This window comes from Amyelois transitella, chromosome 11 (assembly GCF_032362555.1).
Source record: "Amyelois transitella isolate CPQ chromosome 11, ilAmyTran1.1, whole genome shotgun sequence".
NCBI classification, from domain to species: Eukaryota; Metazoa; Arthropoda; class Insecta; order Lepidoptera; family Pyralidae; genus Amyelois; species Amyelois transitella.
The window spans coordinates 1755781-1779401 of NC_083514.1; the positions used below are offsets into that span (position 1 = coordinate 1755781).

The window sequence follows — 23621 nt, forward strand, 5'->3', positions numbered from 1 at the left end:
CATCCATCCATACCGAAGGCCGCGCTACTCGCCATTTTCCGACACGGGTCATTACGCACAAACTGCTTTATGAATTTTTGTTACGAAATATTTAGTGTGCAGAGGTACTCATGTTATATTAAGAATACTGGACAAAAGTAATTTGAATAAAAAATTATATTTGACACGCTGCTAACTTTACAACTCATGGCATTCTGGTTTGTATAAATACATTATATCTGGCCAATTTTTCATAAAGGTAGACAGAGCCTATAATTATCTACTTAGCTGCGACTTTTACGATTACAAGTCTTTACACAGCAAAACATTTCAAACACTGATGGTAAATATTCTAAAAGTAAAAGACACCCCTTCCTCTTGGCTTAAATCGGTTAGTTTTCAAATTAACATACATAACTTAGATAAAAGTCATTGATACATGGCCGAGGTGGGAATCGAACCTGTGCCTTTTTGCACTACATGCATTTTAACCGGGCACCTTACCGATTTGACCACCGTCGCTTTTCTAAAAGGAAAGACACATTTAAAATCTTAACGTTCTGTACTCACGATAGTTTATGTTTCTCTAACTCATGATCGGCATCTTAATAGATTATAAATATTTTATGACCGACTCAAAGCGAAGCAAGGCTTTCGTATTTATGTCTTCCAGGTGAAACGGACATTTTGCGATACAAACACGTCTGTATATTAATACGGTGAGTCAAAACAGAGAAAAAGCTGTATTTGACGTATATGGTGCCTGGAGCATTGTTGGTATTTAAAAAAAAAGCTTATGTTAGACCTCGGATAATACAAACGTACATACATATAATCACGTCTTTATCCCTTGCGGGGTAGACAGAGCCAACAATCTTGAAAAGACTGATAGGCCACGTTCAGCTGTTTGGCTTAATGACAGAATAGAGATTCAAATTGTGACAGGTTGCTTGCCCATCGCTTAAAAGAAAAATCCCTAGTTTATAAGCCTATTTCTCAGCCGCCTTTTACGACATTCATGGGGACGAGATGGAGTGGTCCCTTTCTTTTTTTATTGGTGCCGGAAATCACACGGCTCCTCGGATTATTAACTATTCATTAACACACAATGTCATCAAAATTGGTAAAGTGGTTTAACAGTGAAAACTTATTTACCGCGACTTCGTCAGCATAGAAAAGTGACACCAGACAGCATATACTTTCTCTGATTGGCCTGGGTCATGGATGTTTATCTATATAAGTATTTATTACAAAATATAGTACCGTTGATATAGTATCTCGTAACACAAGTCTCGAACTTACTTCGAGGCTAACTCAATCTGTGTAACTTGTCCCGTATAGGTACATATATTTATTTATAAAGTGTTCCAACTATTTAAAAAAAAAAGAAAAAAGAATAGAAAAAAAAAGAAAAAAAAAAGAAAATAAAAAAAAGAAAAGGAACTTAGAAGCTCAGTTAATAAAACTTATAAAAGACATTTAAGAGATCTTTTATTTGCCTTCACCTGAGTTAAAGTGATGTACATGGATCACAGACATTTCTATGCAGTATAATTTATTTTTGTTTGCAGCCCAATCGTGTATGGACATCAAGCAGGTTTTATTTGACGGCCACTGTTACCTCTTCTCCGGCTATCCCAAGGCTTCCTGGATAACTGCCAAACAGGTAAGTTGATTATACCTCGGCTATGTACCAATGATTATTTTCGAAGTTACGTATATTAGTTTGAATACTAACCGATTCGAACACTCTTACGGTGAGGAAAAACATCTTGAGGAAACCTGCACATTCAGGCAACTAGATGTGTAGCCATGATCGATCTAATACTGGTTAGGTTCCTCTGTAAAGTTTGTGGAGGTCAGACGGGAGTCGCTTCGTGTAAAAACCTAACTCACCCAATCCAGGATCCATGGTCAAAGGCATAACCTCTCCAGAATGGTGAGGTGCTATCGGGACTAAAGCCAGAGAAGGTTAGTTGATCCCAGCGGAGCAGGCTCTGGAAGGGAACTTTGAGACCTAGATTTTGGGTTTCAATAATAACAGACTTTGGTTTAGACTTAGACTTCGGACTTCCCACACAGTTCACGTAATCTAAATAATCAATAAGTTAAGTGTGTTAAACACACTTCTTATTCAATATAAAGTATCCAAAATTCTAAATTAAACAGTTTTCTACACTTTAAACCGACTTCAGCTGTGTGGAATCGGCTGAAGGTGCAACTGGGCATACGCTATGATGAGCAGGGCTTTAAGTCTGATCATAAAGTCGACTGATCACTCATCTATTGACCTTGTCATCCATCCTCCATATATACATCTGTAGTTACAAATTTTTGTTTATATCAATCATCTTTTGATGAAAAAAATCAGAATCTTTAATTTAATGTTCAGTGGAGTTTGTAAAAAGCGGTATTAAATTAATTTATAAATCATTAAAAGTACCCAAACGTTTTTTGGTATTTTAATTGAACTACTTAGAAATATTTAAATTTATCACTGATTCTAGGCATTATTCATTTGACGTATTTCTATCAAGTCGTAATTAGATTTTGGCGAACAATTTTGAGACCTTACCTACTTAAGCCCAGCAATTTTAATCTTTAGGACAATAGAAAATACCCGTTTCGCTGAAAATTATCGCAGAAAATTTATATCCACTGATCGCGATCTCTCCGACACAGTGCAAAGATGAAGATTTTAACAAGGCGGAAAAGTTTTTGTACAAAATTTGCCCAGTTTCATAAATTTTAAAGCTAACATTAAAATCCTTTCCGTGATTACATTTCTTGACGCGACGCTAAAGGCGCGGTCACACAAATTCAATTTTCATATCAGAACAATTTGTTTTGTTTTTTGAAATATTGATAGTGAACCAGATGAGAACATGCCGTGAAAACTGTCAAATGATTTAATGACATGTACATACTTAATGTATTACTATTTTTATTCTGTAAAACCAACTTATGCCTCTTTTGGATTCATTGACAATGGAAATCTTTTGCAGAAATAAAAGTTTGACCGTAGATAACTGATATATTACAAAATTGCATAAAAATCAGTTAAGTTGTTTAACCTTAAAAACACCAGAGTAACAGACAGACTTTCATATTTGAATCAGGCATGATTTGAATCATTAATTGATTCAAAACATGCCTAAACAATGCCACCACAGAAACAACCATCCATCATTAGCTTTATTAAAATCTTAATATCATTCTTAATCCATCGCAACGATACGCCATCTTGTTCCTCATCTCATTTCATGTAGCTTTAGCCCGAGAGATTTATGCCGAAAACATTTTGATTAATATCATTTTAGTTGGTGGAAAATTTTTCCTAACGAATAAATTTCTGATTTCTGATTCAATGACTTGAAACTCTTTCAGTATAAGTATGAATTTTATTTGACATATATATGTAATTATTTTTAAAGAAATATGAAGTGCCGTCTGGTTCCCGGCACCAATACAAAAAAGATTATGATCACTTCATATCTATCTCATGGATGTTGTAAAAGACGATTAAAGGATAGTCTTAGAAACTTGGTATTCTCCTTTTAGGCGAAGGCGAAGCAACCTGTCACTATATGTACTCGTATCTCAATTCTATCATTAATTCAAAGAGCTCAGCGTTGCCTATTTGCCTTTTTAAGACTGTTGGCGCTGTCTACCCCGCATGGGATATAGACGTGTTTATATGTATGTATGTATTTTTAAAGAATAGTTTCGAAGTGTTTGTTCTTATATATAAAGCTGTAAAATTAAATGCAAAACCAATCTAAATGTACTTATTCAATCTAAGAAATTAATAATTTGTATTAACCAAAGAATATTAATTGAATCAAATTGTAAAATTTTAGTTTTATCATCGCCGGCAATATGGGCGCCTACGCATATGACAACTTCCGGGCGGTTACATCACATTCCTCTGTAGTGTGTATAGACTCCCGCTACCTCACCTCCTCATACATGCTATATTAAAAGGTTTCCTAGCGGGAGACTATACACACACTACACCATCATCCGACCTCTTAGCGTTGTTCAAATTTGCATCTTCCGCTGTCTGCCCAGAGTTCACTATGACCTCTTAGTCTGACTTATTTGATTGGTTAAAGTTCTTCTTTACTTATTTTTTGTTTTTTATTTAATACTGCTCAAAAACAAAATGTACAAAAGGCGGACTTAATGCCGTTTGGCGTTCTCTACCCGTCAACCAGCTGACCAAACAGGAAAACTTTAAGTTGGTGGTGGGTGAAAAACTTACAAAATATTCTGGGAACATTCCTGGAGTGGATACCTAAGTTGTATGGTAGATTCATTCCTAACTGGCAACTTGGTCAACTAATTGGTTGATGTGCTGGTTTTCTCAGTTTTCCCTGACCGTTGACAAATTTTCGTGGTTAAATTCTAGGTGTGCGAAGGCCTGAACATGCAATTGTCTTCCGTCCATTCGGCTGAAGAGGAGAGGTTCATCGTCACTGGAATCCGACAGAGCAGTGACTACAGCGCAGGGTCCGTCTACTGGCTGGGGGCTCAGAGGGGGGTGGAGGGGAAGAAGGAGTTCAGCTGGTTAGATGGGAGTCTGGTAGAATACCAAGCCTGGCCACCGTATAATGACACCGAAGATTCGATGGATTCTTGCTTAGGAGTGCAGGTACGTCCATTAATTTTTCATCAGGAAGGCTTCCATCTTTTTGCTGCCGAGCGGGCTCAGTACCGAGATATGGGCTAGATAAGGCCTATAGGAATACCAAGTTTGGCCGCAAAAAATACCACTGATGATTCTATAAAGTCTTCTTCAGGATTGCCGTTATTTTTGTGGTTTTCATTTTGCTTTGACGAGAGTTCCATCTATTGGCTGATGATAAACCCTACTGGTAATTTAGTCGAATCTAACTTTTAAGGAGACGAAAGAACTATATCTTTGGCTTACTCTGTTCTTTGAGTGCCGATCAAGTTTCAACAAAAAAGGGATAAAGCTTCCTTATAAATCACTTAAGCATATCATAAAAACCTTAAGCAAATAGCTCAACAATGTTTATTCTTTTCAATCAGATAGATATTAGAAGTTTTTATAATAATGTGATCATTCTTCACAGTGGAAATCATCACCAGTGCCATCTCAACCGAGCGGCCTATACTGGACCCTCCACAAATGCATTGCGACCGGAGGCTACGTCTGCAAGAGGAGGCTCAACGCTGAGCATATCGTGCAGAACAGGACTGTTGAAGGCACCTCAGGTAAGGTTTTGACGGCCTCTGTGGTAGCGGTAGTACGCTTGTCTGTGATACCGGAGGTCCCAAGTTCGAATTAGTTTTAAGTAATTTATTTGACATCAACCAATGTTGTGAAACCGAAAGATTTGTCAATTATTAAGCGATATGATAGTATCCAAAATAATGAATAAAAATTTTGAATTTGAATTTGAAATCTGATCTAACCAATCAAGATCATTGTTTAAGGCACAGCACTCAAATTAAATTCAAATTGCCGCCTTTTGAGAGAGCTGAGGACACAACAAAAGCTGACGCTAGAAGGATAATGATTTATATCTATGTCTATGTCTTAGGTATCCTATCGAGTCCAAACCATCCGAGGCTGTATGACAACGACCTGGACTATTGGGTCCACGTCACGGGCCCCCAGGACACAAGGCTGGTCTTCGTCTTCCACTCCATTGAAATGGAGTATCAGAAGGACTGTCTCTACGATTTTGTCGAGGTACTAAATACATTTTAATTTTTAAGCCGGTAATTGTTATAGAAATTGGGATATTATTAAAATACTAGCTGCGCCTCGAGGCGAATCAATCAAAATCTCCAGCAGATTTTGCGTGAAAAAGTACTGAACAAATATACATCCACACATCCTCACAAACCTTCGCATTTATTTTATTAAAAGTATAGAATTATTCCAAGCCATTCAGCTGAACGTGGAATCTATTCAAGACTATTGTAGTGCTGCAGTGTAGTTTGTTCCGCCGCTTCTTCTACAAATGATGTGACGTCAATAAGTGATACCTTGTATCCAATTTTGAAAATAAATCTATTCTATTCTATGCTATTCTTTTAACTCCCTTGGTCTACCCCGTAAGAGAGAAATACGTGACGTCCGTGTTTGTTTTATATATAAAAAACCTTCTAGTTTATCAGATTTGACTTCGGTCTTGAATACCTATTGTTTTCACTTTAAAATATTCCCTTAGTCTCTGCGACCAAAGTAAATAAATAATGTTACATTTAAAAATTTTGTGTCTATTCGATACAAACATACTATAATCACGTCTATATGCCTTGCGGGGCAGACAGACCAACCGTCTTAAGAAGACTAATAGACCACGTTCAGCTGTTTGGCTTAATGATAGAATTCCCAAGTTTATGAGCCTATCCCTTAGTCGCCTTAAACGGCATCCATGGGATAGAGTGGTCCTCTTCTTTTCGATATCCGTCCCATCTATTCGATATAATTTATAATGACAGGATCGATACTGATCGCTATTCATATTTTCTATTTTAAAATAAAACAATATTTCCTCAAATTCAATTACAAGGGTTCGAGAAAATTCAGCCTGAATAGAAAAATAGACAATCTGATTGGTGGGTGGACAGGAAGATTGGTGGAATAAAAATATTTGCATACATATTGATTTTGCTTTACCGGGAACAGTGAAACTCAATTGTTTAACCTTTTTCCCCTTTTTGCGTAACATTCAAAACAATGTCTTTGTTTTATTTTACTTTCGTATCGTAGTAGTTAATGAATGCCAGGTTTGCACGTAAATTTTGCCCTTTTTTTTTCAAATATTTTGTGTGCAGTTGAGTCTACTTTTGCTTTTTTTTCCAAAACACAAACAATGATCATGGTCAGAGTGGCATAGTGTTTAATTTTTAGTACAAGAAATCAATAGAGAAAAAAAGGTTAAATTTACTCGAGAATATGGGGACTGGGCCAATATGGCTCTTAAGATAATTACGAGTCTTATATTATATTCAATTCTAATTCTTTTCTTCGCCTTAAATTAATTTATAATTTATGATTACATGTAATATAATTAAAATTTATAATTAATTTCACTGAGGTTTTCATTAAAATTTCAGCTGCGAGACGTGAAAAGTTTGAAGTCGTCAAGATACTGCGGATCTGTGAGCGAGACTCGATGGGTGGCCAGCGCCAACAAGGCTGTATTACACTTCCATTCTGATTACAAGTGAGTCTCGTGACATTTTGTATATAATCGTCAAATAACTGCGTCTCGGTGGGTGATACGCAAAAGATGGCCAGTGTCAACTGGGCTGTATTACACTTCCATTCTGATTACAAGTTATCGTGACATTTTGCATATAATCGTGATATAACTGCGGCTCGGTGGGTGATACGCAAAAGACGGCCAGTGTCAACAGGGCTGTATTACACTTCCATTCTGATTACAAGTGAGTCTCGTGACATTTTGCATTAATCGTCAAATAACTGCGTCTCGGTAGGTGATACGCAAACGATGGCCAGTGTCAACAGGGCTGTATTACACTTCCATTCTGATTACAAGTGAGTCTCGTGACATTTTGCATATAATCGTGATATAACTACGGCTCGGTGGGTGATACGCAAAAGATGGCCAGTGTCAACAGGGCTGTATTACACTTCCATTCTGATTACAAGTGAGTCTCGTGACATTTTGCATATAATCGTGATATAACTGCGGCTCGGTGGGTGATACGCAAACGATGGCCAGTGTCAACAGGGCTGTATTACACTTCCATTCTGATTACAAGTGAGTCTCGTGACATTTTGCATATAATCGTGATATAACTGCGGCTCGGTGGGTGATACACAAACGATGGCCAGTGTCAACAGGGCTGTATTACACTTCCATTCTGATTACAAGTGAGTCTCGTGACATTTTGCATATAATCGTGATATAACTGCGGCTCGGTAGGTGATACGCAAAAGATGGTCAGTGTCAACAGGGCTGTATTACACTTCCATTCTGATTATAAGTGAGTCTCGTGACATTTTGCATTTAATCGTGATATAACTGCGGCTCGGTGGGTTATACGCAAAAGATGGCCAGTGTCAACAGGGCTGTATTACACTTCCATTCTGATTACAAGTGTGTCTCGTGACATTTTGCATTTAATCGTGATATAACTGCGGCTCGGTGGGTGATACGCAAAAGATGGCCAGTGTCAACAGGGCTGTATTACACTTCCATTCTGATTACAAGTGAGTCTCGTGACATTTTGCATTTAATCGTGATATAACTGCGGCTCGGTGGGTGATACACAAAAGATGGTCAGTGTCAACACGGCTGTATTACACTTCCATTCTGATTCCAAGTGATCACCTGATACTTTTCTAGAAATTGCTTGCTTCGTAATACCGCACTCATTATTAAACTCCATTGAGTTCTACCGTAGAAAGGCGATTTTTTCGTGATCTATTCTATGTGAAGGGTTTGTCATGAATAGGGTTTAATTGCATTGTTTGAACGGTCGATTAAAATCTTAGACAGCAAACGTAAAAGGTTAACATAATTATTTAAACTAGCAGTTTTTCAACCATTAATGAATATTCCATGTTGAGAGAGAAAGAGACAAAATTATATCCGTATTATCATATCATCAGATATCACAATTGTCCAAATTTATTTGCTACGCATATGAAAATGTAACTGTTATTACAGCACACAAGGAGCGGGGTTCTCTCTGACCTGGCACGCCGTGGAACTGCCGGGGTGTCCATCACAGACCTTCACGTCCAAGGATCACGGGGTTCTCCGAAGTCCCAACTACCCGCACTTTCTGCTTCCGGATTTAGATTGTACCATCGATATACTTGCTCCCACTGGTAAGTACCTCATAAGTGTAGCTCAAAATACATACATACATACATATGGTCACGTCTATATTCCTTGCGGGGTAGACAGAGCCAATAGTCTTGAAAAGACTGAATGGCCACGTTCAGCTACTTGGCATAATGATAGAATTGAGATTCAAATAGTGACAGGTTGCTAGCCCATCGCTCAAAAAAGAATCTCAAGTTTGTAAGCCTATCCTAGCTCAAAATGTTCGAATAAATATTTGCTGATAATACTCATTCATATTTAAGAAATGTCCTCTCTCCCTCCTCTCCTAGCCTGCCGAAAACTTTACAGCCAAATAGCGAGTAACTGCGATTCCTATAAGTATTATTTTTCTATTCCAGGCAAACGTGTGTTCCTTAACATCAGCCATTTCGACTTTGGCTATGGAACATTCCATAAGGGTGTTCCTATCAACGTAACGGATGTTATTCCCGAAGATACATTTCTGGAGGTGCAAGTTGACCCTCAGACGGTGCCCATTCGACCATTTCTAAACTCCAATATATTGACAAATGGTCTTTTTGTATCAACGTCGGAAGTATTACGACTGAGACTGAGGACTGGCGAAAATGTGACGGGTGTGGGGTTTTTGGCGCATTTTAAAACTGGTGAGATTTTTTATTTTTTTTTGACAAATTACACAGATTGAGTAAGCTTTGAAGTAAGTTCGAAATTTGTGTTACGAGATACTAACTCAACGATACTATATTTTATAATAAATATTTATATAGAAAAACATCCAAGACCCAGGCCAATCAGAAAACGTTCTTTTCTCATCATACCCTGGCCGGGATTCGAACCCGGGACCTCCGGTGTCACAGACAAGCGCACTACCGCTGTGCCACAGAGGCACCGCTGCGGAAAGGTACCGTCCATTTCAACATCACGCTGTATCCGAAGACACGTTCCTTTTTCTGAACTCCAATATAATGAAAGCGTTTTAAGTGTTTAAGTCCACACGTTTTATCCACAAAATATCAAACTATTTCTTTTTTATTTTCATCACAATTACCATGTTAATTAACAGTTATAGTTTCGTATTACCTACCTCTTTCTTCGAGACACAAGTATTTTTGTAATGGTTCACTTAATTATTAGTTTTTTTTCCATAATTTCTCTTTATTGGCAGTGAATTTCGTGAACGTGAGTCACGTAGTCGAACTACCGAACGCTAGAGGTGGTCAAGTCGTGGCGCCAAACTGGCCCAGCGCAGCCCCGCCCCGCGCCATGTTGCGGACAAGACTCCTGGCGCCGCCTCAGCATACGTTGGCTCTAGCGCTACACAGGGCAAGGTTGGCAATTGGAGGGGAGGAACATCCTTGCGGCGAAGGGAATGGGTGGATTCAGGTAGGTAGATAGGAAGATAGATAAACAAAGATGAGTGGATCGAAGTGAGTTGTTGTTGGGATGGTATAAATAGTTGTGAATATTAGTTGGTTTACGAGGAAAACGTAGAAAGTAATTGATCCTCCATCACTCTGATGGTTTGGCCTATTCTTGGGATGCAGTTCGGGTGCTACTCACGATCCAACAGTTAGAAAGTCTGACTGCAGAACTGACTGCATTTTGACTTCACTGAACCTGATAACCTGAAGTCCAGATCTTGGGTATAAAATAAATTAATTTTACAGAAAATGTTACACTCCACTTGGAGTAAGCCGTTCTTTTCCTTTGCTAGATATACATTAAAATATACCTGTTTCCCGAAGTGGTAGGCAGAGACTACAAATTATATTCTTTGCTATACATTTTGGTAATTATTCGTACCAGTTTATCCACAACATTCCAGGTCAAAGACAGCTACACAGACAATAACGGAACACAGTGGACCCTCTGCGAGGTGGAGAACAACAAACGCAAGTTGGAACCGAGCGCCCCGCTCATCATCAACTCTTACTTGCATTCCCTGCTCGTGACGCAATATTCAGGGAATCGGGTCGGAGGGATCAATGTGGACATCTCGCTAGTTGTCAATAAAGGTAAGAAATTGTTTACTTCGTGCCTTCAATGCAATACTTTCAATGAGACTGTGTTTCTTAAATAAACAAATATTGATTGCTGAAAATTAGAGATACAGGTCAGTTTTCAAAACTTCCAAATATCCAATCACTGCTACACATCAGGAGAAAATTTCGTTTAAAATATATATCGGAGTGTGTACTACTAACAACATATTCTATTGATACGCTATGATTGTACTCCCTCAAGGTAAGGAAGAACAAAAAAACTAGCCGCAGAATGGTCAAATATTTTTATTTCGAAGTAACGACTGAAACTTTAATACTATAAATATTTCTACCATCATCAACACACACTTCTCCTAGGTGTGCAAAAATAACATTTTCTTATCTAATGCTCCTTCATTTGTACAGATCCAGAGTACCACAGCAAGCTGCTTCTGATGTCAGATGACACAAACCTTGAATCGTGCTACCCGAATCCTTGCCTCAACAGCGGCGTCTGCGCATCGGAAGATAGTAAACGATTTTGTCAGTGTTCAGGCTATTACACGGGTAAGTTCTGATAAAAGTCTTTGAAGCTAGTATTTTCTAAGACACTGATAAAGTTGGTCTTTTACAAAAATCCCACTCTCTATCCATGAATTTCAGTGTATACCTATACGAGTTAGGATAACGCCAAAAGTGGTTACTATAGAAGAAGTTTTGTGACATGCAGAGACACTATCAAAATGGAGACAAAGTAACGAGTGAGCTGAAATATGTCCCACTATTTTTAACATAATTGCCAATAAAGCACACAAGCATTCTACTACTGACGAATTGTGCAACTGGTCGCTCATAATAAACTTTTTATAACCCTATTTCAGATAAATACGATGACGTTGTTTTTCCAGGTGTTTTCTGCATGCTAACTGCATGCGAGCGTTCTCCTTGCGTATTCGGCAATTGCTCGTTATCTCTAGCCAATGGGATCGCAGCAGAAGCGTACACGTGTGCGTGTGCGCGCGGGTGGAAAGGGAGGCGGTGTGGGGAGAGAGTGCGGCCGTGTGCTTCTAAACCGTGCAACAATAGAGGCGCTTGCATAGAAAGAGACGGCACTTTTTTGTGTCAGTGCAACCCGTCGTGGAAGGGGAAAAGGTTAGTTAGAATAGAACCACTCCGTGTCTTTCCCATGGATGTTGTGAAAGGCGACTAAATGATATATAAACTTGGGATTCTGCTTTGAGGTGACGGGCTAGCAGCCTGTCACTATTTGAACATCGATTATATCATCAAGCCAAACAGCTAACGTGGCTTTCAGTCTTTTTAAGACCGTTGGTTCCTTTCTACTCCGCAAGGGATATAGACGTGATTATATGTACTATGTATGTATACTAAATATAAAAGTTTTAATTACTTCTCAAGATTTAAGCTTCATTTGGGTACAAGGCGTTGTAGAGATAATGAGATTGGTTCTATCAAATGTAGGACAAAATACTAATGGCATCTTTCTAGCGTTTGACCACGATTCAGGAGTGGAAAATATATTACGTGAAGAGATTGATGTTGTAATTGCTGCCTCCTTCATGGCAGTGTATGTTAATGTTGTTGCCTCAATGTAAAATCATCAATTAGAAAAATTACGCAACTTCTCTCCCAACAGATGCGAAGCCCCAAATTTGAACATCGTCGGTCTTGGCATCCGTATGCTCCAAGAGCCGTTTTGGCTGTCTCGCCACTGTCTTCGTGGTTATTTGTATAATCTTCCTCATCAGCATCGGTTGTATCAATAGACATTTCCCCAAGGAGATCGAGAAATTCTCTTGTAGTGTCCTAAAGATATCTCTCAAAGTAAAAGCATCAATTGGCATTCAATGAATTTAAAAAATTACACCAACAGATGCGAAGCGCCAAATCCGACTCCCAACATCGTCGGCCTTGGCACACGTATGCTCCAAGAGCCTTTCTGGCTTGGACTCATCACAGTCTTCGTAGTCCTCGGCATGATCGGCCTCATCTGGTGCGCCAAGAGGCATTTCCCGGAGAAGATTGAGAAACTCTTAGCTGAAGAAGCCGACCGCTGCGCCAGACGTAAGTACTGCCCCTGCTAGGTCAGAGGTGGACAATTTTTTAGGCCTAAGACATGAAGTCTATGAATTTAAACATATTAAAAGTGAAACTAATGGGTGTACAAGACATTTTGATGTTTCCTGCCCTGAATCTATTTGTCATGAAGAAATGCTTTTCGAAAATGATGTTTAATTGATTTAACATAGAAAAATATCTAAACATTCGTGTCACAGTTATCGAAATCGAAGGAAATGGTGATAGTGACCACAATTCTTTCTGAACGAGACCATCGAAGCGAAGTGGACTGTACACCAATTAGTGGTCAGAACAGCACACAACGCGTAAAGCTTGCCACGATCACGTAACTAAAGTAATTACACGGATTTTGTAAAATACGTATTCTGTCTAAAACCAACGATGCAGTTGACTCACAGTAACGAATAATGCTTTTTAAACTTGTCAGATTTTCTGCTATACTCATGTATTTTCTTGAAACGCACTGTCTATGGGATGGTAAGGACACGTTTTGCGTACTTTCTTTTTTCTCCTCTTACTGTTTCTCTATGTTTAGTACAACGGGTTCAGAAACTTTATAGCGAGACAAGCATCTTAGCTGTTGCTCCCGTTGCATGGTTAACGTTAGCTTAGATGTTTTCCTTATAGAAGCATCTGCGGTTTCTGGACTTCGTACTGCGCACAATTCTTTTAACTCTTTTAAATAAATAAATGCATACTGAGGTTCGAAATTTACCTTATTTTTCTTTTCAAGGGAAAAAACGTCTATTATTTAAAATTTGTTGACTAGTTCGAAATCGTTAAATATAAAAATTTCACAACCCTTCTATCAAACAATAAGTTAAAGTAATTGTGGGGTGTATTGGTATTAGGAGAAAAGGACTGTCAGAAAAGATTTCGTCCGGACATAACCTTAATGTTACTGGCAAGTATCATCTAGAAAATAAAAAAAACGGTAACCCTCGACTCGATCGGGCATGTCCGGGCGACGAGAGGTCTGGCAATCCTGTGTGTGTGGCGCTAGCGGCGCGCGGCCGGCAGCGGTACGCCGCGGTGCCGCAGGCGGAGCGCTAGCGGCGCGGCTGCACGGCGCGGCGGGCGCGGCGCGACTGAGGTGTCGGCGTTTGTCCACAGCGCCGCCGCGGGAGCCGCCGCCGCACCGCACGCTGCTCACGCGGCTGGGTATCCGCAAGCCGTCGGTGTCGGGGCTCACGGCGCATCCGCGAGCCGCGCGCACCTTTAGCTTGGACGATCTGTTAAAGCCGCCGCCCGGACGTAAGGAGTGGAGCGAGTCCGGAGTCGGACGCCGGGCCCGACCTATAGAGCATGGCGCTCTCCGCATCGACACGCGATTCATTCATCACATTGTTTATTTTTGTTCTGCATCTTTGGATTAATACATTTTGTTTGTTGTTACTTTGTTGTTGCGAATATCGTGTTAAACTTGCACTGTAGAGTTATGTTCAATAACAAACGTTATGACATTGAATTTACCACCCATTTCAGTAAAATCATTGCAATGGATTCAAATTTTTCTGATTTGGACATCATTACCTTATGCCCATTGGACACTATCTCAACCAACATTCTGACATCTCCATTACTAAAATCACGCTTACTTCAAAACTGATTTGCAACTCGCAATATCGTTACATGTTTCGTCTTTGCGGAAAGCGCGGTGCCTCCCAGCACTGGTGTTGCCTGTTCACTTTCTGTGGAATGCTACCCGGCAATTGTCTTGCTGTTTCCTACTTCAATCAATGTGTGCACCCTTGACTATGCACAGAGCTCGATTTAGCCGCTCCTTCCTTCGTTACACCTTTTTAGATCGTCCAACTATATGATATCCAATTTTTATACCGTAAAGTTTCTTCAAAATTATGTTTCTTACTTTGAATCTCTATTTCTTCTTTATTAAGTTCTTTTTCTCTTTTGATACGGTTCGAAAGTTGGATGACGACGTTTAGAAAAATGTTGCTTGAGCATGCATTTAGGACACTGTTATGCATTTTAACCTCTTCTTATTCTCAACCTTTTCCAACTATCTTGTGTATGGTCGGCACAGTGTGTACCTGTTTTAACTTAAAATAAAATATGTATCAGTTATTCCACAAAGCACAACACTGTCCTTATAAACAAATATAACTAGGTTCTAGACAAAGACATGATTGCTTTTAGTGTTGCTTTACAAGTGTTACTATAAATATACGATTAACCGTTAAACTAACATAATATTCAACAAAAACACTTGCAAACTGACTTACACGATAATACACTCGTGAATTCTACAAATTAATTGGCACGTTTAACAAAATTTCGAAAATGTTGTACGAATGGCACTCCTTAAGAATTGGCTTCCATTAGCTGCACACGAGATCAAAGGCATGATGTTGATCTTGAAATCCTAAGCATATCCAATAACTGTTGGTGATTAAAACCGTTTTAAAACTCTTAATTGTGTAGCTTTTGTCATAAATTCGATGTCGTACAAAAAACGCTTCTCTAGAATAGTTTGCGCTGGTAACAATTTTTACATTGAAACGTTTCTGGACAGGAACACCATCGCCACGGAAAAAACGCAACAATTCAACGCCAACGAAAAAGAACGCAGCAGAAAAGAAGCAAATACTACAACAGCTTATAAGTCCAGCGTCAGCAAACGATCATTCGAAGAAAATTACGATGGGAGAACTAATTCAGATGTCAGAGAAAAGAACGCTAAGTACGGTGGAAAGTGCCCCTGCTTTTGTTGATTATGGGATGGATAATAAAGAGACATCGTTTGCCAGTGAAGCATCGACACCGTCCACATCACCATCGATGAGACATATATCTGATCCAAAGTTGGAAAAGAAAGTTACTTTTGCTAGATTGCTTAACAAGGTATCAGCAGAAATGAGTTCTAGCTCTGACGTTGACATGGTGAATACTATAGCAATACCAATGGCTGTGATAGCTGATAGAGGCTTGAGAGCAAAGGCGTCAAGTACGCCCCCCTCTCCAGGAGTGGAAATTAGATCACCTCATAGCACATCCAGTAATCAGGGAAGCGATTCCATGTCCAGTCTTGATCTAACTTTGGCGAATGCCGCTTTGAAAAAATACTCCAGGTACGACTCATATAGGTACGGATATACCCATTAAATAACTAATAACATTTCTTTAACTCTGTCTTACTTCTTCTTCGTTAACCTGTGGGTGTCAGATCAACCAATATTGCACTTTATTAAAGTGCCTACCGTCTACAAGATTAGAAAAAACCTTTTCACGTGATAACTGAAAACGACTACGCAAAGAAGTTGCCGCCAAATTCTAACTTCGATACTTAACATCAAATTTTAAATCAATGCTTTTAATTTCCTTTTTCAAACTTACATGTAGTTATTATAAATTTTCGAGATTTCGTTCTTCAATACTTTGTTTCAGGCAACCGAAAATTTCAAGCGCTGATTCAATTCTTGCAATGTTCCGCAATTTCTCATCGTCATCGGCAGCCATGGTGTCACGAGCATCATCTGGAGGTGTCTCGATGTCGAGCACACCGTCTGCATCATCTCCACAAGATGATACAGTTGACGCAGATGACATATCATTAGCATCCTCACATATACCCTCACTAGCTCCAGATTCTCCGGTGACAAGGCCGCATAATACAATAGAAATACAGGTAATCAATTCATCTATGTCGAAACTAATTATTTACATCTAATTTGTTGTTATAAAAACCCCTTTGTCAAATAAACGTCATGTGTATTTTTTAGGTTCTGGACCCTCTTAGTGCTCACAAGTCAACATCCTCTGGCAGCAACTTACTACACCCTCCTTCCATACTTCTTGAAGTCCCCAGTACAATAAATAAATGTCTATCACCGATCCGAGAACTTCCTACGCCATTACCCACTCCTCTCCCGACGCCTTTACCTACTCCATTACCTTCCCCTCGCATGCCTCGGGCTAGTATGGAAGCAGATGCAAAGAGCGAATCTACAACTACTTGTATATCGCCAAGCGAAGACGAGTTGGATGAGATAAAATTCGAGAACAAGCCTGAAAGATCGATATCCGGATTAAGATTGAAGGTATGTTAGAATACTGTTCCTTTTGCGGACTAGGGAGAAACAACCAACGTAGTGATCTTAGATACCTCCAGGCTCATAATGTCGAAATCTGAAGAAATATACTACAATTACCAGTGTCATTGACATGATTAACAAAAGGGTTCCTAAAATACCTTTTTTTATTTACAGCTGAGGCAACCAGCTACCAGTACCGATACCCCTACACCTTCAACGCTGGTGACAGATTCACCGAGTCCTAGCTTCACTCACAGTCAAGATTCTGAACGGGAAATGTCTTCTCCATCCCCCGCTCCACCAGGATTAAGAGTGCCAGTTCTAACTATAGAAAGACCCTCTCCAGGTTCACCGCCTCCTAGACGAACACCACCGCATTTAGAATTCCAACCGCCACCATTGATAACAGTAACTTACAATGCCAGTGAAGAATCAGATGAACCAATGTCACCCAGACCTCCCCCACCAAGTGGAAACATGTGTTACTTGAGCCCTTTTTCGATGTCTGCAAGAGGCGAAAGAGCACCATCTGAATCCAACTTATCCTCATCAGGGTACAGTTCCATGGCCAGTCCTGGACCATCGAGGTGTGGCTCTAGTAATCCTCTGTGTCCCTCGGAGATGGAAGATCCCGGGTCTGGTGGAGGACCGTCGTGTTTTCAGTCGAGAAGACGACCGTTGATGAAAACCAACTCAAGCCCAACTACAACTTCAAATGACGACGGCAATGAAAGGAGAAGGGGACGATCGGATTCTGAAACCTTATCAGATGATCCGTTACTAGAGTCTAACGATGAAGGTATAGGAACAGATGAAAGGGTTGACGATGTACCAACCAGTGCTAAGGAATTAGAGACGTTAGTGGTTTTGAAAGAGACGTTGGATGTGCCTCAAACAACACTATGTTCGCCCAGCGGCGTGACTAAATGTTCGATAGTAAAATGCATAAGCGTCGAAAGAGGTTTAGATGAAAAGGCAAGTTTAAGGCCTCCGACGTTACTGACCGATTGTAGTAGACCGTTGAGTCCAGTCAGCTCTAGAAGCGAAAGTCCTTTGAGTGACAAAACAGGTCTGGGTCGGTTTTCTCCTCAGTTTTACGGCCGGCAACTGCCTTTTACTGATTCCGATGGATTGTATGACTTCCCGAGTTCGGAGTGTGTGAAAGGAAACAATTGTAAATCAGGGACCAACACGCAGAAGAAAACAGGGAGGAAACGAGACAGAAGAACGACGAGGACTGCGTCTCACGAAGTGGCGGGGACAACAAAGTCAACGCTACCTCATATGCCGCATTCCATGCACAACTTGTTGGAGGTAAAATTATCATATTTCTAGAAAACTCAATGACTACGGTTATCGACCCAGCAATAGTTAAAAAAATGTATCTTTTTATTGAAAATATACTACATGCCACATTTTGTACATTTTTCCAATAAACATAGTGCCGAGTGGTTCCCAGTACTTATAGGACCACTCCATATCTTTCCCACGGATGTCGTAAAAGGCGACTAAGGGAAAGGCTAATACACTTGGGTTTCTTCTTATAGCAACAACAGCTAGCAACCTCTCACTATTTGAACCTCAATTCGATCACTTAGCCATCCAAACGTGGCCCTTCAGTCTTATCAAAACTGTTAGCTCTGTCTACCCCACAAGGTTTATAGACGTGACTATATGAATAAAGTAGCTACATCAGGATCACAACTAAAATTTGATACTGTTGCATGTCGCCATTTTGGTTATCCTACGCTTAAGTTTTCATACAACGTTCTTGATTTTAGTTTACAAAAGATACGATAGAAATTCACCTTAAATATTAAAACTTGAAAAATCACAATCTAATATCATTTGTTTACTTAGAGTAAAAAAAGTGCTTGAAAAATCACAATCATCTTGTGCTTGAAATATAATTTGTTATCATACGTAAACAAGTAAAAAAAAAATAAAAAAAAAACCTTTTTTACTTTCTTTTTTTTACTTGTTTACTTAGAGTAAAAAAAAAGTGCTTGTTGTAGGTAGTACAAGCAATTTTTATAAAGTTTTAACTCACCCTGACCAGGTGCCGGGTTGCCGGGACGCATGTTCCCGCGGGCGCAAGGGCGGCCGCCGTCGCTCCCGTTCACAGGCTCCAGCGCCAGCGTCCTCTTCATCATCAGAAGATTCCGTCTCCAACGCGTCAGTGGCGTCCATCGCCTCCGCCAGGGAGCTTCGATTGCCGGATTTGGAGATGCAGGTTCGTGATGTTCAAATTGTTTCTCAGCTTCATCAGTTTTAGCAAGTTTCCTGTGGATTTTTCGAGAAGAAACGAAAATTGATGTCACGTTATTTTTGAATTTTATAAACCTTGTAAGATGCTACTTTGTCAGAAAACGACTGATAACTTCAGGCATACTATGAACACGTAGGTATATCATTTATTATATCAACATAATTAGATACAAAATGAGCTTTCTTGGACAAAAATCTTCAAATTACAGGACACATTGAGGTACATAACAATAGACTGTGCAATTTCACACCTACCTATATATAAATATACAATAATTGAGTACTATTAGTAAAGTGGAATACATAGAAAGGTACACCATCTATCGTAGACTTATCATAATGGTAAACTTTACTCCACATTTTGGCCCAATGTACATAAAATAATACTGCCTTATGATGTGAACTAAGCAATGTAATCCTAACATGCAAATCTCTTTCTCTTGCTCACCGCATAATGCTTTGGATCTTTACGCAATTTCTATATGGCATCGCTGTAAATTACGCTTCGCTAGAAAAGTCTATTGTTTTCAGCAGGCTGAGCCGTGTCGGCTGAGGAAACCGCTCCGCCGACAAAAGTGCCGTAGCTCTGAGGTGATTGTAGGGCGTGGACGACCTCCCGTATTTGCTCGTGTTGTTAATTTTAGATGAAGAGGGAGCTGCATTTTTAATAAAGGAGGCCGATTCTATAATTAATTTATTTGGAACTCGAATGAGCTCTCTTTTGAATGAACTGTACAAGTATCTCAAGGTGAAATTAATGCTGAACGCATTCTCCCAGAAAATTGCAATCCAAAGGTATCAATTTGAGATCCAGATAAAGAAAAAGAGTAATAAATATTTGTACTTTATAATCAGGAGGTTTGAAGCCTTCCAACGGAAAATACACCTTATTAAAAGTGCAGCGTTCTCTTCAAAGACATTCAGTAGGTACCGAGTAATATAAAGTTGTACAAAATTGAATGTCTTCGTTTAGTAAACGCTGTAATTGTTTGTCCTGTATAACAATATACATATGTAGGTAGTACCTTCCATCGTCTTCAACTGTTACTGGACAAGTCATTTTTCATTCATTTAGGAACCTGAACAAACAATATATACATACATACATTATGAAAGTTTAAATAATTCGTTGTTTAGTAGTTAACAGTCTATTAGGTCATCCAAACATAACCTATAGGACTAGTTGAGTACAAATTATTATTTGTTGTAAAGGCCATGTTCATTTATAGCTTGGATCCGGAGTAGATTAGTGTTATCCACAGAGCAAAATCATGCATCGACCAGGCGTCCAATGCTTTGTGGTGTTCTGGATTGGATTCTTTGAAATAAGCATGTACCTAATATTTGTGTCTGCGCGTATTGATAACTTTGGTCAACGAATTCATACGAGCAATATCTTGTCTTTTCTTTTATCTATCAAATTACGGTGAAATTTTAGGATCCCGCGGCCAAAATTTGAACCAATAATTTAAAAATATCACTTCAATATATTCAGACACAACAGTTTATTGAAATATTTCCTTTTCAGCTAGAAAAATGGGGAATTAGAAGCATGGTATTGCTAAATAGATATTTTTTTTTGCAATTAACGAAGTCAATGTTTATTTCAGGATACCTCGTCCAAAATCTCGTCGAGTTTGGACCTCACAGAAGACACGAGAAAGCCAGCGAAAGTCAACAAACTGAGAACTATCAGTAATCAAATCAGGTGAACTTTGCAATACTACTTAATTTATTGATAGAAAAAAAGAAAGTAAGATGTTTATTTCTCTTTAGAATAAAAATAAAATCCTTCTTGTGATGATGAATCTGATCAATGTGTATAAGAGTGGCATAAATTTAAACTTACGTCTCGCAAAACAAGATAAGGAGATGGAGCCTACGATGAAATCTTAAGGAATTGATTGGAGTGAAGTATTTATTTTAAGTTGTTAGTATTGTGGCAAATCACCATAGAACATACATACATATTATCACGTCTATATCCCTTGCGGGATAGACAGAGCCAAGTCTTAAAAAGACTGATAAGCCACGTTCAGCTATTTGGCTTAAAGAAAGAATTGAGATTCAAATAGTGACAGGTTGCTATTCCCATCGCCTAAAAGAAGAATTCCAAATTTATAAGCCTATCCCTTAGTCCCCTTTTACGACATCCATGGGAAAGAGATGGACTGGTGGTCACCATAGAAATCGTAAAAAAATAAACATAATTCCGATGTCACTGCTTACCTGCATCATTAAGATGCTCTTACTCATCATTCCTATCACAACAGATTCCTGCGTCGACTCGAACGTAGCCTGAAACTGAAAGAAAGCTTCCCAGCCCTCTCTGACGACGAAGGAGACGAGTCCTCCAGCGTCACATCGCCACTTCTCCAAGGCAGAAAGGACCTAGCTCGAGTGCCCACCCACGCTATATCAGCCCCTCTGTTAGGAGGCATAAGGCCTAAAATCACGAGGCAGAGACGCTACGATAGGTCACTTCAAGGCGAGGAAACTAGAACGTTGAACGCAGTCTGTCTTGATATCTCCGATTGACGGTATACCATCGAAGACTGGGATTTCTAAACCAGCAACGTATTCAATAAATCTTGCCAAGAAAAAAAAATATAAGCGGTATTATTCTGGGAATAAGATGATGTATTTAAAAAAAAATCTCTTATTAACAAAAAGTCAAACATCGAACCGTTAATTGAATTTACGCGTTATTGTTGTAATTACTAAAACAGAAAATTAGAATAGAACTGTTTGAAAAGACCTCTGGAATGTGACGGTAAAGTTACAAATATCGACAAAACTGACTCTACCCAAGTTCGATCTGTAAAATCTAAGTAAATTTACACAAAAATTCTAATGTAATGTGATATAAAAATAAAAGACACGAAACTGTAGTGAATGTTGATTTTAAGTAGCTGTTGTTTAGAAGTAGGGTAGTTATGCATAATTGACATTTGAGAGTTTCATTTCCTTCAGTTTGACTTTTGATGTTTCCAATAGATACTCCTGTTCTTATATACTCGAGGTGTAAATATTTATCTCATAGCAATAACTTGTTTTAGATACATCTTTTACTGTAGCCAATGAATGTTGCTAGTTATAATTAGGGCACCGTAGTGTATTAGAATAATTTAGGCGTTTAGAATTTATAAATACTAATATTAGATTTATTTCAGACCTTGTTAAAATTTCCTGTTTTCTACTTATTTCATTTTCGCCACTTCGTATAGATTTTTTATACTATGTAAATATGCTTTATGTAAATATAATTAACGTATTGCTCAAATGCATATTTTGTGAAATCGTTTTTTGCGCACTTTTTGCTGTTTTGTAAATAGAAAACAAAATAACGTAATTAGTTATTAATTGTAAATAACGGGATACGAGAGAAAATGTCGTTTTCATTTATATAATATGATATAATAATAATACTTATATATAATTGTTTAAAATATAAGAATTAAATTAAAACAAAATGAAAGGCCCAAAAAAATCTGTATACCAAATGCACAATTACTTCTTATGTAGGTAAAATTGTATGTATGCATGTACGGGTATAGGAACGCATATGCAATAAGACATTTATTATAACCTTAACAATAATATGTATTGTCTAACCTGCTGCACCAATAGAATAGTTACTGCAATAATATAGTAAAACTATGTATTTCTAACTCCTTAAAGCATAAATCAGGGTTATTGGTGTTAACATTTAGCCATTTTATGGTCACTTTGAAATAACATAGGCACACTCCTGATTAATATATTATCTCCTCAAATCGTGACAATCCTGTTATAGCATTAATTAGTAACAGTAATATTCCATAGAGAAAAATAGCACTTGTAGTTAGCATAATATGTAAACCGATTTAGTCATTTATCGTCCTATTTCGAACTTTAGTTTATAATATTATAAGTAGTTATCAATGATTATCATGTTTTCAATGATTTTATTAATAAATACCTACATATATTGTACTCCCACTATTTTAACACTAGGTTCAATCGATTTGCCTTATTTAGCACCCATACGTAGTTTTTTAGCTAGATGCTTAATGTTAACAGTTTCAGCAATAATTTTATGTGATTGACTGTTCAAAGACTGACGTTTAACTTTGTGTGCACGAACCAATTTAGCTTCTGTGTCTTCGTAATATGATATGTAATCGTTAAGTCAATGTTTTAATGTATAAATGTTACGTTGTCGTGCATGATTGACACAACTTTATAAATGTCCGTTAAATTAAATTTCACACGAATTGCAAGGCATAAATAACGCCATACACGTTTGGAAATCGGGCGAATGGCAAGTAACCATCATTTGTTTAGTTTTGATATCAATCAGGAGCGACTGTCATGCCTCCATTTTGTGTAGCGGCTTTAAAAGGTTGACAGGTGAACGAACTGACAGGTGAACT

At 38.6% G+C, this 23621-nt stretch overlaps 1 protein-coding gene across 1 annotated transcript in view; it reads left to right on the forward strand.

Annotated features, from left to right (window-relative positions):
• LOC106133387 (uncharacterized) overlaps window positions 1-21744 on the forward strand; it is a 139753-nt gene extending 118009 nt beyond the window's left edge. Inside the window, exons 12-32 of the mRNA XM_060946635.1 lie at window positions 1551-1645; window positions 4391-4633; window positions 5079-5220; window positions 5550-5701; window positions 7078-7187; window positions 8661-8824; window positions 9182-9448; window positions 9970-10187; window positions 10630-10819; window positions 11213-11353; window positions 11695-11938; window positions 12681-12871; window positions 14000-14140; window positions 15420-15975; window positions 16292-16532; window positions 16627-16944; window positions 17113-18252; window positions 18998-19171; window positions 19738-19797; window positions 20817-20914; window positions 21480-21744. Of these exons, the coding sequence (XP_060802618.1) occupies window positions 1551-1645; window positions 4391-4633; window positions 5079-5220; window positions 5550-5701; window positions 7078-7187; window positions 8661-8824; window positions 9182-9448; window positions 9970-10187; window positions 10630-10819; window positions 11213-11353; window positions 11695-11938; window positions 12681-12871; window positions 14000-14140; window positions 15420-15975; window positions 16292-16532; window positions 16627-16944; window positions 17113-18252; window positions 18998-19171; window positions 19738-19797; window positions 20817-20914; window positions 21480-21744 (5150 nt within the window). The remainder of the gene's footprint in view (window positions 1-1550; window positions 1646-4390; window positions 4634-5078; window positions 5221-5549; window positions 5702-7077; window positions 7188-8660; window positions 8825-9181; window positions 9449-9969; window positions 10188-10629; window positions 10820-11212; window positions 11354-11694; window positions 11939-12680; window positions 12872-13999; window positions 14141-15419; window positions 15976-16291; window positions 16533-16626; window positions 16945-17112; window positions 18253-18997; window positions 19172-19737; window positions 19798-20816; window positions 20915-21479) is intronic.
• Window positions 21745-23621: the final 1877 nt, after the last annotated feature.